Source organism: Camelus dromedarius, chromosome 8, assembly GCF_036321535.1.
Source record: "Camelus dromedarius isolate mCamDro1 chromosome 8, mCamDro1.pat, whole genome shotgun sequence".
Lineage (NCBI taxonomy): Eukaryota > Metazoa > Chordata > Mammalia > Artiodactyla > Camelidae > Camelus > Camelus dromedarius.
The window spans coordinates 8,002,479-8,020,066 of NC_087443.1; the positions used below are offsets into that span (position 1 = coordinate 8,002,479).

The 17,588-nt window shown below is 45.4% G+C and overlaps 1 protein-coding gene across 2 annotated transcripts in view; it reads left to right on the plus strand.

The window, feature by feature from the left end:
* The first annotated feature begins 350 nt into the window (after positions 1–350).
* The window catches only part of MAP3K21 (mitogen-activated protein kinase kinase kinase 21), a 59,788-nt gene continuing 42,550 nt past the window's right edge, over positions 351–17,588 (plus strand). For both annotated transcript variants that reach the window (XM_064487879.1, XM_064487881.1), the window contains exon 1: positions 351–1,431. In XM_064487879.1, coding sequence (XP_064343949.1) covers positions 606–1,431 — 826 coding nt within the window. In that variant the 5' untranslated portion in view covers positions 351–605. The remainder of the gene's footprint in view (positions 1,432–17,588) is intronic.

Here is a 17,588-nt window from a genome sequence, read left to right on the forward strand (position 1 = left end):
GCGACCTGTTCTGGAGACGCACGGACTCTCCACCGCGGCTACCTGCTTCCGCGTCACGCCGTGGCACCAGATCCTCTTCATGCGCTGCCACCGCGTTTTAGAGAAGCGTGGAGAATACCAGACTCTCCGAGCCTGACCTTGGGCTTAATTTAAACTTTCCCGAAAACCTCTCGCAGCCCTTGGCTGACTCCGCCTCCGCGGCCGCAAGGGCGCGGCGCGCGGAAGCCGGGGAGCGCCAGCCGCCGGGGCAGCCCTGGGCCCGGAGCGCTGGGGGCGGTCCCTGTGCAGGGGGTGGGCTGTCCCGGGGGCGGGGCGGTCCCGAGGCGGGGCGGTCCCGGGCGGCGGCTAGGCCGAGCGTGCGGCAGGCCGGCCGCAGGCCCAGCGCGCCACCATGGAGCGACAGCGCCGGCGGCCGCGGCGACCGCTGAAGCAGCAGAGGCGGCCGAGGAGGAACGGGGGTTGAGGCTGGCGCCTCCGGGTAGTGGGCCTGTGAACACCTGCCGTCCCCGAGCCCCGACTTCTCCCTGCCTCCCGGGGCGCGGGTGGCTACCCCGCCGGACGATGCGCACCGCCGGCCGCCCCGGAGGCTGAGCCCGCCGCCCCGCATGGCCTTGCCGGGCGCCGAGGGCGCGGTTGACAGGCCGGGGTCCCCGGCCCGGGGCGCCCCCGCCGGCTCCGGGTCGTCGTCGTCCGCCTCCTCCGGGGGCTCGGCCTCCGCCTCGGCGGGAGCCGGGCTGTGGGCCGCGCTGTACGACTACGAGGCGCGCGGCGAGGACGAGCTGAGCCTACGACGCGGCCAGCTGGTGGAGGTGTTGTCCCAGGACGCCGCCGTGTCGGGCGACGAGGGCTGGTGGGCTGGCCAGGTGCAGCGGCGCCTGGGCATCTTCCCCGCCAACTACGTGGCGCCGTGCCGCCCGGCCGCCTGCCCCGCGCCGCCACCCGCCCGGCCGCCGCCGCCGCGGCCCGGCTCGCCCGTGCACGTCGACTTCGAGGGACTGGAACTCAAGGAGCTCATCGGCGCGGGTGGCTTCGGGCAAGTGTACCGCGCCACCTGGCAGGGCCAGGAGGTGGCGGTGAAGGCGGCGCGCCGGGACCCGGAGCAGGACGCGGCGGCGGCGGCCGAGAGCGTGCTGCGGGAGGCGAGGCTCTTCGCCATGCTGCGGCACCCCAACATCATCGAGCTGCGCGGCGTGTGCCTGCGGCAGCCCCACCTCTGCCTGGTGCTCGAGTTCGCCCGCGGCGGAGCGCTCAACCGGGCGCTGGCCGCCGCCAACGCCGCCCCGGACCCCCGCGCGCCCGGCCCGCGCCGCGCGCGCCGCATCCCCCCGCACGTGCTGGTCAACTGGGCCGTGCAGATCGCGCGGGGCATGCTGTACCTGCACGAGGAGGCCGTCGTGCCCATCCTGCACCGGGACCTCAAGTCCAGCAACAGTAAGTGGGGTCGGGGTGGGGGAGTGGAGAGGGGAGGGTGGATGCAGCTGTGCCCCGCCTAGCCCACCTCCGTGCCGCCCCTGAGCGGACTCCACGAGGCTAGGTGCCAGGGGGAAGGAGGCAGGGATCAGCCTCCCGACGCCGACAAACCTCCCAGAGCTCAGAGGTCCAGTAGACCTTGGTTATTTGCTTTGGGGCAGGAGACCTCCCAGGGCTCAGAGGTCCACTAGACCTTGGTTACTTGCCTTGGGGCAGGTGGCACACTTTACCTTGACTTGTTGCTTTTAGGTGCTTTTTTAAAAAATGCACAGCAGGCTTGCTTGCAGACTACACAGTTGGAAAATACATGGACCTTCTGGAAACCTCAAGGTGCCGTTGGGCGTTTAGGTACAGTAACTGGTTCATTTGGACAGAATTTTGCAAACTGAGGCCTTACTCAGATTATGAGGAATCCATGGCCCCTCATCTTGCCTAGTGGCCGTCATCAAACCGCCCTTTAGTTCTGCAAGCACCATACTGAGGTCGCTCTTCTACTTTAAATATGTCTTCATGTCCTTTCATATTTACGAGTTTTCATTCAGACATCTCTGTCCATGAAGTATAATTTCATTATTGGTTCAGTGGCTTGAGTGTTGGTTGCCAGACCAGTAACACCATTTTGCTCCATTGTGCACATTTAGGTTGATTTAAGAGCAAGTTCATTGTCCTTGTGCAAGTACTTGGAATTCTGAAGACCTGGCCTATGTCATTGTTTACTTTGTTTATAAATCAGGGTGCATTTTCCAAATGTCAGTCGAGAACTGATGAATGAACTAGGCACAAATCCTATTAAATTTCATTGTATAAAAGAGCTCATAGAATTGTTGTTTAAGGTTTGTTCTTCAGTATTGAAGATCACTTCATATTCTTAGAATGAGATGAAATCTCATGAGCACTTAAAGGATGCAGCCCAAACTGGCATTGGCCCACCACAGCTGCATGTCTTCCAATCTTGTAAAACCTGCTAGGACAGGAGCTAACTCAAATGGAAACGTCCTCCTCCAAGTCTGCAAACAGAAGAGTGACAAGAAGAAATGATATATTGGTCATACAGATTTATGTAGTTTTTTTTTCCTATTCAGAATCCTTCAGCACTGAAATTTGCTTGAAAATGACTAAGGTAGCACATTCATTACGTGAATTATAAATAATTGATGTGTTGGTGACTACATGTAAGCACTGAATATTTCTTTTAGGTTTTATTTTTTGACTTTCATTTGCCCCCATGTCTTATAATTTAGATCCTAGCTGCTTGAGTGACAGGAGGAAATTCTAACAAAATATGGCGTAGAAAAGTGGTGCTCGTGGTATGTGTCCTTAGAGTTCTGGCAGAGGCCACATGAAGGACTCTAGAATTATTTACTTTTAGACTGTGTTACAATAAAGATATGGCACAATTTTAAACATACCTATTTTTGTAAATGCTTCCAACCTGACACAGTTTTTGCTACCAATTCAAGCTTATTTCCTAAAATTGGCTCTTATTGAAAGAAATGTTTAACCTGCTGTCATAGAACAAGGCCTGTGTTTTCTTTCCATGTGTCTGGTAAGCCTTCTCCCCAGTGAAACCCTGGGAGCCTTTGTCTGCCAGGAACTTTCTGCAGAAGGTGTTTTAAGGACGGCAGGAGCATCTTGCTTGCTCTGACTCTTGACATTTGCTGCAGTTCAGTGATACACATGGAACCTAGCATCCTACAAACTTACTCAGTTGCAAGAAATCAAACCTCTGACACAGGCAAATGATTGAGATAGACTGGTCCTCAGACCGAAAAAATTAAAGGGCTTGTAACTATTACTTTTGCACTATGCTTAGGCCGCTTTGTTGGGTTATAATAACGCTTGAGGTCCGTATGACCTGTCCATAAAGTAGAGCACATTTGTACTGTTTGTAAAAACATAGAAGGGAAGGTTAACCCATTTTCCAATATATAAATTTAAAACCTTTAAAGAACTAATACTCTTAAATAGTAAAAAGAAGTAACGTGACCTTGGAATGATAATGTGGCTAGCTAGTTTTCATTGACGCCAGAAAAACTTGTACAGTGGAACAAGTAGCCTTCCGTGTCTGTGGCAGATATTATGTCATTTGAAGGTGATTACATGCTGCAACTTAGTTTTTGAAAGACTTTTCACCCTCAGAATAAACTGCCAAACTTTCTAGAGCATTTTAATTTCTGTAATTACGTGGCAGGGTTGCCTTTGCACTTGAATTATCGCACTTTTAAAAAGGCTTAATTGGCAAGGTCACTAGCCTCGCCAAACATTTGTTAGAATGTGACCAATTTTATAGTTTTTTAAAAAATTTATCTGCATAAGCATTTTGAATAAGGCACAAACGATGCAGATCCCAGCGTCTGGCACATTGCCTTATCTTGACTCTCTGGTGTTATTCAGTCAGTAAATGCAGATACCTTGGAATGCTCTTTTGCTATGTGAAGCCGTAACTTCTTGTTCAGACTTTCGAATACAGCAGGGACTCTGTTACAGTATGTTTTGTTTGACTTTATTGGTTGTTTGCTAATGGTGGTAGTGAGTTAACAATAATGTAAACAAGGTTTTAGAAATCAATATTGAATTTCAGTTTCATTCTTTAGCCTACTCTTGGAACAAAGAGCCAGTATATCGCTGCTTGGAACTGAGCTAGTAGAAATTATTGTTTCAAACGAACGTTTAAACTTATCAAAGTAAGATATGGCTTGATATATTTTCCTCTTTTCTCATTGATCTCTTTTTTTTTTAAAGTCTTATCGTATCATTTTGAGACAATCATTATGTTGAAATAAAAGCTGATGGTGTGATGGTACAAACGACTTTGTCCCTTTTCTAACAGGTAGCACTGGAAAGTTGAACAAAATTAGCGAGTTTCAAGCATCATTTATGTTGTTAAGATATGCTAGACCCTGTCACTCGTGGATGCAAAGTAAAGAAATGACACTTTGCTAAATCTCTGTACCACAACCAGAGAGCAAGGCAGGGCAACTTTGGGTTACTGTGAAGATAGCCAGTTTTGTATGCATGCAGAGAAGGGAAAACTCATTAGGAGCTGGAACTCACTGATTCAGCACGTTTCGAGTGCCCACCCTGTACCAGGCAATCAGATGGCAAACAGTGTCCCCACCAGCATTGGGCTTAGTCTAATAGGAAGGATGACAGTCATGCAAATATGAGTAAGTGTTGGTAAGAAGATGAAGCGTGGTGAGGGGTGGAGACTGCAGGGGTGGAGGATGTGGGTGCTAAGAGTGGGAAGGGCAAGGGAAGATACTCTGAGGAAGTGCACAGGGACCGGGAGGCAGAGGAATGATCCAGGCTGAGAGAAGATGAAGCCGAAATGAGCCTGGCTTGTGGGAAGACTGGGGCGCAGGCCAGGCCGGAAGGCGGAGGCAGAGAGGAACAGAGGTGGGCGTGCGGGGGCTTGCAGGCTGTGGTCCACGTGGGGTTCCACTCCCAGCGCCGCTGAGGGGCAAAGGCTTAGGGCATTTTGTGCGGAGGAGGGGTGTGATCTGATTTCCCCGCTTTCAAAATTACTCTGGTCGTTCTGGAGAAAGGACTGACACTTGGCCTGAGTGAAGGCTGTGGAGGTTGTCCCGGGCAGGGAGGGCACTGGCTTGACTGAGGAGGGTCACAGTGGAAGCGGTTTTCAGGGAAATTACCAGGGAGGAGTGAAAATAAAACAGCACGAAGTGCAAATGGCTGAGGATGGTTTGAATTATTTGAATTTGGTCTTAAGTGTTTTGTTTTCTCTGGCATAGTTCAGGATTGAAGGAAGATTGTGCAGCATGATTTATGGTTCCTGTTTTAAATAATGGTGCTTACTGCGTTATACCTTTTTCTTTCTTTTTTTTCTTTTCTTTCCTTCTTTTTTCTTTTTTTTTTCCTTCTTTTTTTTTAAAGCAGAAAATAAATGTTTTGTGCAAAACTAAGCCACTGACTCTAGTAGCTGTTTATTTTTGTACTTGTTGTTTCAATGATTAAGCATCTTTTTATCCTGATTTTTTTCTTTTGCCTTCTGAGAATAATTATTATCTATGTTAGTATCTACAAGGACATCTGCAGCCTATAAATAGACATAGTTATATTTATTACGAAATTCAACTTAGAGCTCTTACTAAAACAAACTACAAAAGAAATCTAAATTTTTTCAAAGCTTTTTTCATTAGGACAGTGTTAATAAAGAAGCTATTTGAGAAAATTATAGCAAATTTGATCTCCAAATAAGGTGCTTAAAAAGCTCATGAGAGTGATTTGGTGGAACTATTAATTCGCTATTATCAGTTAGAAGACATGTGTCTTCTCCCTCCTCTGGTCTAGTCTTTACTCGAGACATGTAGCTTCATGCCGTGGCCTCTTCCTAGTCCAAGGTCAGTCCAAAGAGCCCAGAGGTGACACAGAGCTACTCTGCTTCCGAAATAAAGTCAGCTAAAGATACAGTTTTAGAAGAACAGCCATCACAGAGAGTCACCCCATCCTCTCCTACTGTATTCATGCTTGTGAGTTAAAAATAAATAGCCCACTTCTCAGCTCTTGTAGCTGTACAGAGGGGCAGTTATTTAGTGCTGGACCAAGGTCGCTTCTCACTATCCATGTCTGATTGTGTTTGAGGTCATCGTCAGGTGAATCACGTACGGGAAAGGAAAGAGGAGAGGGAAATCTCCTCCATCGTTTCGGAAGACGTCTGTAAGCCCTGCTTGCCCACACGAGCCTGTGAGCGTTGGCTTTTTGAGAATGGAGCAGTGCTGGCAGGAGCACTGGCTTAGAAGTCAGGCCTGGGTTTGAATGTTGGTGTCCATCGACAAGCAGTGTGACCTTGGGCAAGTTACATGACCTCACTGAGCCTGGATGTCTTAATTTCTGATACTGTCTGCTGAATTCCTCTCTTGGCGATGGACTGGAGCCCTGTAGAGAAAATCTGTTCAATGTTTCTTCTTTTTTTTTTAACCCTTCACAGGCAGTTGGGTAAACACTGGCATGGAAGCAGATGGAGTAGTCAGGTATGGCTAGAATGGAAGGTAGACGGGGGCTTCTTTGGAGGGAAGGAGACAGGTGTTTAGCAGGTGGCCAGGCAGTTGGCATGGCCTTGAATGCCATGCTAAGAGGTGTGGACTGTCTAACGGCAGAAGCCAGCCGTTGGCGGCTTTGAGGAGGAAAGTGCTCTGGTGTGCTGTTATACAAAGACAAATGTGTACACTGGGGATAATTTGCTTTATGAGTATAATATCATAGACTATCAGTAGGGCCGTCATAAAAAATAAAATACTTAGACCTCGGTTTGGTGTGAATTATTTATCGTTTTCAACCAGAGCCTTGTTTTTATAATCACTGTTTGTTTCATGCACTCACTTAGGGCACCTTCTCGCTCTAACTCACTGCAGTTAGAAGATAATGACCAGATTGAATGGCTATGTCAGGCTGATGATTTTAACTCCAGATTTCAGTGTGACTGTCCCCAAACCTTCTGTGGAACTTGAGGGGCTCCCCAGAGGTGGAAACACCTTAATGAAGGACTGTTAGGGGGCATAGGAAGGGTTCCTGGGGAGGCTGGGGGAACTGTGCTGGTTTTATTTGGAGCCTGAAGCAGAAATTGTACAACTGACTCCTAATCGCTATGAGTTTGGTTATTTTTTAAAACTTCCTCTTCTTCCACTGTCGCTTTATCTTAAGTGCTTTACATAAATACCTGTCATAATAGGAACAATAGCTAACATTTACAACTTTATCCTCGTTTTATTCCTCACAGCAACCTTTTGTTTAATTACGCCCATTTTACAGAAGAAAAAACTGAAGCCAAGGATTCATTGACTTGATCAAGATCACCCTTCTCATCAGAGGACTGGATCCAGGGCCTCCAATCCCAGACCTTGGGCTTCTGGCTTCTTCATACGGGGCCTGGATGAGCAGTTCTCAGTTGCTTGCTATCCGAACCCCAAAGAGCTTTCGTTTACGTGGGTTATAGCTATTGATACTTACCATATTAGAAATTTAGAATGATAAATCTAAAGATATTTAGTATAAAAATAACAATAAACCCATTGCAAGTTAACGTAGCATTTTTAAGGGGGGATACGAGGGGTGGGAAACCCTTATTGTCCAGAACAAATTTACATTTTTGAAGCTCACTTTGATGACTTAACAGAAGACCGGTGAACGTTCCTATCTGTACCTGCATTTAATCTGTTGCCACCTTAGGGCTGCTCAGGGTCCCTGGACCCTACTTTGAGAACCCCTAGGCTAGATGACCGGTTCTGTTGACAGAGATAGACACTGTGGAGCAGTAGTCCCCACACCTAATAGAGCATCAGAAGCTCCCCATGAACTTCTAAAAATAAAATTCTCTGTCTCACTTTTGGATATTCTGATTTGGTTGCCTTAGTGTGGGAACAAACAATGAATTTATTTTTTAACATTATATTTTAAAAATCTTGGAATATAGTGAGTTGAAGGAATTTTAAATGAACGTGTGTATTTTCACCTAGATTCTACCATTAATGTTTTACTAAGTTGCTTTAATGCAAATCTAATTCTATCTATCCATCAATCCAGCTGAGCTTTGGATGCAGCAATATATTTTTTAAAAAAAGCTTCCAGATGGGTGGTGGTTTCATTGGTGTATATACATCTATCAAAATTCATCAAATTGTACATCTGAAATACGTGTAGTTTACTGTACAGGAATTATACCATAAGAAATGTGTTTAAAAAAATTCCATGCGAAGTTACCCAGGGTCTCAAAAGTCAATAAAAAGTTACTCAGGGACCCTAATGCCAAGGTAATACTTGAATCTTTAGATGCAAGTACAATAAAATGTGTCAGTAATTAAATAAAAAATAAATAACCGTAAAAAGCCTCTGGGTGATTGAGATGCAGAGCCAAGTTTGCAAACTGCTGTCCAAGGGACCAGATTAGGCGGTTCCTCCTTATGGTCAGCTGGGTTGGTATGTAAGTTCTTCCCTGGCCACAGACTGTATCCCAAATCCAGTTAACTGTCTGATGAGTTTGGATGGTTGGTCATAGAGGCACTAGCTGAGGGCTGGGGTGGCTTACTCTGGGCTTGTGTCTCTGGGGAAAAAATTATCTGAGCATTTGTCCCACTGACACTAGGGGACAGTTGGTGCTGTTGTGATGTGTAAGATTTGAGCTCTGCTCACTACTTGCCAGCTGTGGGCTCATGAGTCCCGAGTTTCTGAATAGGGGGATGTGAGGGTCAGTGAGGTAGTGTACCCCTGGGGTCAGCACACTTTTCCCAGTAGGTCCAGATAAATATTTGGCTTTGCAGGCCATGTAATCTCTGTTGCAACTAGTCAGCTCTCTGCTTTGGCCTGTAGGATGTAGTTTGCTGACTCCTGCTGTATGTCAAAGTGTTTAATAAACTGTAAGATACAATCTAAACATAAGCTGGTGACTCTCATTTTAATACATTGTTTGGAAACAGTCTGAGCACTTTAAATATTTCCTAACTTGTGTGTGTGTGAACCCATTGATACCTGCAAGTTTTCTACAATTCTTTACAAGCCAAGAACATTATTACTAGTCATTCTGCAAAGTACAGCGCCATGTTATCATGTATTTATTCATCATGGTTGGGGGTGAGGGTGTGCTTAATTCAGCGGACTTGCTTGATCCAGGCCAGCCAGCCAGCCAGCCAGCGGCACAAGGAAACAGTTCGGAGCTTTGTTCCTGGCAGGAACCCTGCCATCTCTTTGGCAGGTCTGCTTGTAACTGAGGTTGATAAGTTGAGGGTCAAGGAGAAGGCATGGCTCGTACTGTGTTGCTGTTGTAACTGTTTCACTGCCAGACTTCATTGCTTGGATGGTTTTTAAGCTATTTGAAACAGAGTGAATCACATGCTATCTGGGGAAGTCTCTTGATTGCCTGTAGGATGTGTGACTTACTATTAGCTTAATGTGTCTTTAAGGAGTTATTTTGTTCCAGGTTTTCTTGCACATGTTGAATCAAAGAACAGCAACTCCATTACTTTTTGTTTACTAATGTGTTCATGTGGAATGTTGGGGTATCTTGACAACACACTTAAAATACAAAGGTGACGGAAATACAGAGCTAGGCTTTCACAATGAAATGTAAGGAGTTTTCTCATTAAAACTGAGTATTGTGTGTGTCTGGGAAAAGGAGTGCACTGTGGCCTTTGCCTTTGGTGCTAAGAGCAGTGTGAAGTTCTCTTTTAGCTGACCGCGTCTCTCTTGCCTTGGCAGAAGTCTCTCTTCTTGTGCAGTAAACCGCCTCCTTCATTCAGACGAGTTATTTAGTGACTGTGTACTATGTGCTGGGAACTCTCCAGGCTCCGAGTATTCAGCTGTGAGCAAAGCAGAAGCAAATTCCTCCCCTGGTGGAATTTACACTCCACTGAGCAGCGTGGACATTAAACAGTAAATGATGAAAGATACAGTACGTTGGGGAGTGGGAAGTGCTCGATGGAAAAACTGTAAGTTGCAAAGGATGGTGGACGTGTTGGGGTGAGCAGTTGAAGACTCAAGAGTGTGTGGCTACAGATGGCCTCCCAGAAAAGGAAGCCGAACCCGAGAAGTAGGAACGTGGGTCACCTGGGAAAGCATACTCTTGTAGAGGGGACAGAAAGTGCTCCCCAAAACGGGAGGCCCATGCGACAGACAGGAGAGGATGGAGGGGAGTCAGGAGGCAGGAGGGAAAGGGGTCTGTCTCATTGGTCACTGGAGAGTTTTGAACTGAGGACCAGGCTCTGCCTCATGTTTTAGCAGATTGCACGGGCTGCAGTTTGGAGAACAGACACAGAACCAGGGTGAAGGTGATCCCTTGGGAGGTGGCAGCGTGTCCATGGCACTTAGAGCCCTGAGATTGACTGAGATTATCTGGGACTGAGTATTGACAGAAAAGACCAGAGGTCCAAGGATTGAGTCCAGGAGGTCACCAGTGATTCGGGGCCAGAGAGGCCAGGGAGGAACCAGGAAAAGGAGCAGCTAGAAAAGGACGGAAAGCGGGGCAGTGCTGGGATGCTCTGGGGGCCAGTGAGGAAGGAGATTCAGGGAAGAATGATCACCTCTGTCTGATGCTGCTCGTGGATCAGTATCCGAATAACTGCTCTGTTATCATTATTTCTAAGAGAGTCTGAATTTCCTAGCACTGTTTTGGGAGGGCAGAGGTGAGTTGGTTTTCCATAATCAGCAACTGGCTTCACATGAAAAGGCATAAAATTATTCATCTTCTTCGTGCTCATTCTTCCCCTTACAATATTGCCTCACTCACTCATTTGCCTGTTTATTGAACAAATAAAAATACTCATTTCTGTGCAGTAAAAATAAACAATATAATTACATGCAAATTCTATTCTCCAGTTGCTTCTAATTTAATTAGAGAGATGAGACCAGCAAGTAAGATAACGCAGCGTTGGTGTGTAATGGGAGTGGCCCAACTTAAGTGCATTCCCGATGCGGAGAACTTGAGCTGGGGTTATGAGGGAAGGGCCAAGGGGAGCCGGTATTTACAGACGCATGTAACATTGGAGCAGGGAGACAGTGGCATAGTTGTTCATTTTTTTACCAGAAGGAGAAATTCAGATCCCAGAGGCTACTGGACTTGAAGGCAGTCTCATAGTTAACGCTGCCAAGAGGATCCAGGGCTGAGGCCCTGCTGCTTCCGTGGGAAGTGGAGGCCAGGTGTGGTTTGGTGGCGGGTGGAAGGAGCAAGCAGTCCACACAGCAGGTGCAAGGAGTATGGAGACACTGATGCAGAGTCGTGTTTTTTAGAAGCAGCTTTTAATACGCTGAATTGTTAGAGTATGGGGTTCGTTTTGGAGAGTGCAAAAAGAGCTGAGAAGATCACTGAGAAGGAGATGGAGAAGGCACTTGAAGGCCAGGGTGAAGGTTTCCGTTGACTGGTGAGTGAATGAGGAGCGTGTGTGTGTGTGTGTGTGTGTGTGTGGAAACAGAGGGGAAGGAATGCGAGCAAATTCAGTGCTATTCAGTGCATTTAGGAAGTTATCATTTATTCCCTGTGAATAAATTGGAATTACAGGTGGATTGTATTCAGAGCTGAAATTCAGTGTAACCTGACCATGTTCCACTGAGAAAAGTGGTATTTTGTTAATATATTCTTTCACATTGTTGCTGGTCTCAACTGACTTCTTTCTTACGACTTTTTTTGGGGGGTAATATATTCTTAGTTAAAGATTAATTGAAATGAACCTGTTCAACTCAAATGGAATTTGGACACAGCACTCCCATAAGTGTTGAGGAAATAGAATGGATACATTGTGATTGCTTAAAAAAAAAAAAATAGATGTTGTATACTATAATTCAGAAAATACCAACGCGAGACTTCAAAGGAGCTGGAAAAACCGAGTGCCTTGTGGTTGAATAAGTTGACAAAGCCCCAGGGCGTAAAGGCTGATCATTATAGGACGAAGCTCACAGGGTCAAAACTCGTCACCAAAGTCACACAAAAGGGGAGCATTTACTATTTCTGTGGCCCCAGGTTGATGTGCCAGGTTTGTGCATTGTTGTTCCTGGGGGCCCCCTTCCTGGGGAGGGGCGGGGAGCAGAAGGGCCAGCTCGTGCCCTGGGCTGAAACCTGGCCAGGTGCCCGGGCATGGTCACGTTACCTGGCGGGACACCGGCTATTTTTGGTTTCGGTCACTTTGCCCAAAAGATAAGGAATTTGAGGAATTCTGCTGAACACCTCTGAAACAGAATCCAAAACAATGGGCCTTTCATGGGACTCTAAACGTTTGACGTTCAGAGTGTTATTTTAACTTGTCTTCTGTTAGTTCAAAGCAGGGAGGCACTTGGCTCCTGGAAACTTTGGACTCCAGGTGAGGGGAGTGTTCTCAAGCCATCCATGCAAAGGCTGCTAATAGTACTTTCTGCTCTGGCATTGCTTCAGAAATGCAATTAATTTTAAATATTTAGGTTTTAATTCTCACTTCTAGTTCTGTCTTTATTTACTTTTGAGCTGCCTCTCTCAGGTTTTTGCTTCTCAAGGGCTGCCAGGACTCATTGAGGGTCTAGGGACGTGGAATGGTTTTAATGCCTATTTTAACAATCATTGCTTCCTCATACCTTCCTATTTGGTCGTTTAACAGAATGAGGAGATAATGTTTGTCAAAGTGTCCTGGAAAACAAAGTTTTAGGGAACTGCAAGCCATCTTGATTATTAATTTGAAGTCTTTTTTTGGTGGTAAGAATGTCATTGTTTTAAAGTGAAATTAGTATTAAAAGGGGAAACAACATAATCCAGCTCATGAAATAGCTAATTAATCTATCTGTATCTTTTTTGTTTGTTTGTTTCTGTGGTTTTAGTATATAGAGTTTTAAAGGATTAGAGATTTATTTTTCTTGATATTCATGAGGAATAAAGACTGAGAGATAAATATACCTTAAGCTGACATGCAAGGAAGGAAAATTCAGAAATTAAAAAATGAAATTTCTGATTGTTCTGCCCCCTTTTTATAACTGGTAGCTTGATCAGTAGCACAGAAGGCTGGAAAGACAGTCCTGCGGATGGGATCTGAAAACCGTCCTGAATTGTAGCCGTATGATCTGGATAACATTTCCTTTTTGTTTTTTTCTTTAATAAACTTTATTCTTTTAGAGCAGTTTCAGGTTCACAGCAGAACTGAGCAGACAATACAGAGTTCCCACATAGCCCTTCCCACCCACACACACATACTCCCCTACTGTCAACATCCCTCATCAGTGGGGCATATTTGGTACAATCGATGAACCAACATGCGCACATTATTATCAACCAAAGTCCACAGTTTACATTAGGGCTCACTCTTGATGTTGTACATTCTGTGGGTTTTGACAAATGCATAATGACATGTAGCCACTATAGTATCACACAGAGTAATTTCATTGCCCTAAAAATCCCTTGTGCTCCATCTGTTCATCCCTCCCCTCCCTCCCTCTCCCCAAACCCGTGGAAACCACGGTCTTCTTTATTGTTTCTGTAGCTGTGCCTTTTCCCAAATGTCATTTGGTTGGAATCATACAGTTCGTAGCCTTTTCAGACTGGCTTCTTTCATTTAGTAACATGTCTTTTAAGTTTCTTCTATGTCTTTCTTGGCTTGATAGATCTTTTTTTTTTTTTTTACTGCACATATATTTTTAAATTTACATATATGTACTGTTCATTGTTTCTAAGGACGTTGAGAGATTTAGCTTTTTAACTTAGATAGTTATCGAAGGAATAAAGCCAACCACAAAATAAGAATTAATTCAGAAAGATACATACATCCTGCTGTTAACAGCAACATTATTTATGATTGCCAAGATAAGGAAGCATCCTAAGCGCACATCAAAAGTTGAATAGATAATGGAGATGCAGCATATGTATATGTAATGGAACACAGGTCACCCCTAAGAAAGAAGGGTATTTTGCCATTTGTGGCCTTTCATTCACTTTTTTTTCACTTCAAAAACCAGATAACATTTCTAAACTGTTAACTGGAGGTTGTAATTTGTACTTCATAGAATAGTATGAGGTGGGAGGAGGGTATAGCTCAGTAGTAGAGTGTGTGCTCAGCATACACAAGGTCCTGGGTTCAATCCCTGGTCCTGCCATTTTTAAAAAAAATTATAATTAAATAAATAAAAACTTAATTACCTCCCTCCCCAAAAATTTTAAAAATGAATGATATGAGGATCCAATGAGATATTCAATGGATGGAAACAAGTATACATAGAAGAGGATTAGTAAATGGTAGACAATATTCTTATTAGGACTGGTGATAATTGTCAAGAACTATTCCACTGAACACTTGAGGTAGCAGGTGTTGTGTTAGGTGATATTGGGGCATAGAAAACAGGAGGCCCTTGCTTTACAAACCTTATAATTAGAAGATTGCTTGGGGGAGGAAACAGTACCACACAGCAGTACTTGTCAGTGTTGGTGACTTGTCTAAGTCCCTGCTCAGATGTCTCTTCATGTTTCGGCCCAGCGCTGGTTCTTTCCAGCTGCATTAACTCTTTGATTTTTCTGACCGTCTAAATTGATGGTATGAATGTGAATCCATTGCAAAGTGAAATTTCAAGCCCTGCAGAGTGATAGGATTTCCTGCCATCCGTGAAAGTGATTCTGAAGATTTGCTAAAGACACTTTCAAACCCTTGATAAAGGGTGTGGATGTGGATGTGTTATGTGTGTGTAATCCTTACCAAGTGCTTGCTGTGTTTCAGACACTCTTCTGAGCACTTGACATGGGTTCATTTCCTCCTCCCTGCAACCTTACGCTGTATGCACTGTCAGAGTTCCCCTGACAGGCAAAGAGGCTAAGCACAGAGTGTAAATCAAGCAGTCTGGCCCTGGAGCACCTGCTTTCGTCACTTGCCGTAGTGCCTCTGCTTAGATCAGCTGGTAGTGAGCCCCTAGGAAATCAGAAAGGAGGAGACTGGGCCCCTGAAAGCAGACAGATTTCCAGAGGATAAAGAAAGCCCTTGTGAAAAATTGATAAAAAGCTGTAAACTGAGCAATGTAGACAGTAGTTAGGACCATGGGCTCAGGGGTCAGACTGCTTGAGAGTCACTGGTCCTTAGCTGTGTGACCTTGGACAGATTACTCAACATCTCTGTGTCTCAGTTTCCTTATCTATCAAGTACAGATGATTAATAGTGTACACCTAAAGCATCGTGATGTGGGTTGTCTGATTCCTGTGTGTGTACCTGACAAACAGAATGTCCTCAGTCCTACAACTAGCATTTGGGAAAATGGTCCTCGTGATCATGTTCCACAAATCCAACAGGGAGAGTGTCACACTATTCTCCCATTTTGTGGGGAAAGTTTATTCTAAGAAACCTCCCATACTTGTCTGTTTTTGCCCTTTTAAGAGTTAGTGCGTGGTTGCAATGATGACAGAAATGTTAAATAAAGGATAAAATATAGATAAACAACAAATTCACATTGTATAGCACACGGAACTATATTCAATATCTTGTAGTAACTTACGGTAAAAAAGAATATGAAAACATGAACGATGTATGTTCATGTATGACTGAAGCACTGTGCTGTACGCCAGAAATTGACACAACATTGTAAACTGACTATACTTCAATAAAATGTATATCTATGCAAATAAAAAATAATAAAATAGACTTATTTTCATTTTATTTTTCAAGGTGGAACCTGACTAATGACTCCTCCCCTTCTTCCACACACATACCCTGTTAACTCTGAAATTTCAATTACAGTTTAATTGGGTTCACTGTGTTGCTTCATTTTTTTTTCAGCACTAATTACCCTCTGAGAATGAAGTCCCATCACTTGGGATTTTTGTGAGGCTTGAATGAAACAATGCTTGTACAGTACCAGGAATATAGTGACTACTGACTACTTGCTGGTGACTCTGTCATTGATTGGTTTTTATTTCTATTCGATGGGAATGACATGGGCAAAGGACAAATGCATGTTTTGTTTATTTCATATGTGAACATTAGGCACGTGCTCTGAGTCAGACTCGACACAGAGTAGGTGTGTGCGTAGAAACAGGGATTGAACAGGTTTCCTACCATTTCCTCCTCTCCCCAGCATCTCTCTCCCTCTCTCTCTCTCTCACTCTCTTAAATAATCACTGTCTCAGAGATAACAGTCTAGTGGAGGAGTCAGAGGTGAAAACAGTTATGGGACCTTGGGCTTCATAGCGCTGCGACAGCAACTCCCAGTCCATGCGTGTGTGGAGGAGGTGATGGTTCCTGTGGCTCAGGGGAATTGGGAAGGTGTCCCCGAGCAGATCACGTCTGGGCTGGATCGGAAGCCACCCTGTCCTGAGCAGAGGGAGTGCACCCCTAGAGGATGAGGGGTAGGCTGCTGTGTAAACCTTGGAGCTGTGCTTGCCCGGCTTTTGGAATGTGGGTGTTATCCCTGAATGGTGGGGAACCGTGGAATTTCTTAAATGCAGGTTCATTGAGGTGTAATTTACATACAGGAAAGTTCACCCTCGGAGGGTGTTCATTCTGATGCGTCTCGACAAATGTATATAATTCTGTAACTGCCACCACCATCAAGATAGAGAATTTCTGTCGTCACCGAAGACGCTCTCTTGTGTAGCACTGCAGTCAGACCTTTCCCCTGGGCCTCTGGAAACCACTGATCTGATTTCTGTCACTCTACCAAAATGCCACACGGAATTGTAGCATGTGAACTTTCATGTCTGGCATCTTTTATGGCATGATAGTTTTGAGATGCACCCCTGGTGTTATCATGTCAGTGGTTTAGGCCTCATGAGTGGCTTTAAAAACATGAACGAATGGCACAAAACTTGAGGAAGACGAGTCTGCTGGGGTGGTGCCTGGGTTGGGGAGAGGAGGAGGTGGCCTGCGTGCGGTCCACTTGGAAGGGTTATCGTTCAGGTTGGAGGCAGTGAGGCTGGAAGTCATGCAGAGCCAGGGAACTGGAGAAGGGGGTCTGCAGGAGCACTGGGTTGAGGTAGACTGGATGAGCCGCAAGTTGGAGTGCAGGGTTTTAAGGAAGGAGCAAGGAGACTCGTTAGACAAAATAGTAGGTTAAGCCTGTTCCCCTTGTAGCAAACGAGAAGGAGTAACGTGGGTACATAGTTGTGTCAGAGCCCAACGGAAAACCTAGGGAACGTTTCTGCGTGGTTATAGGTGGGGGGAAATCTACCAGGGGGGAGAGGGACCCACGGCACTGGGAAGGGCGGGGCGGGCAGGTGCAGGTGAGGAGTGAGGAAGAGCTGGCTCATTTTAGCTACTGTTATGCAGGAGCTCGGGGCAGACCCTGGCATGAAAGTTGCTCCTTGCCTCTCACGGAGAGGGCCCAGGAAAGACCCTCCTGAAAGCTGCCCTTGTGCATTCTGTATTTTGTCAGGGGGCGGGAGTGGGGGGTATGCCTGGGGGAAACCAGAATCTGGATAAGGTTTCCCTGAAGTTTTTACTTTCTGCTGTATTTTGAGCTTCAGTAAAGCAATCACACCTCGTAAAATTCCTTCATGGGTTAAAATATCCACAAGCATTTTGCAAATTTTAGATAAGACAATGATTTATAATAATGATTCATGCTGCTGTGTCATCAATTTGCAATATTCTCTAGAAAAGACTCTGCATTTAGAACAGGACCTAACTTAGTGGAAAAAAACAATGTCTTTATCTAGCAGGTAAACTTTCAGACTCCTGATTCTACCT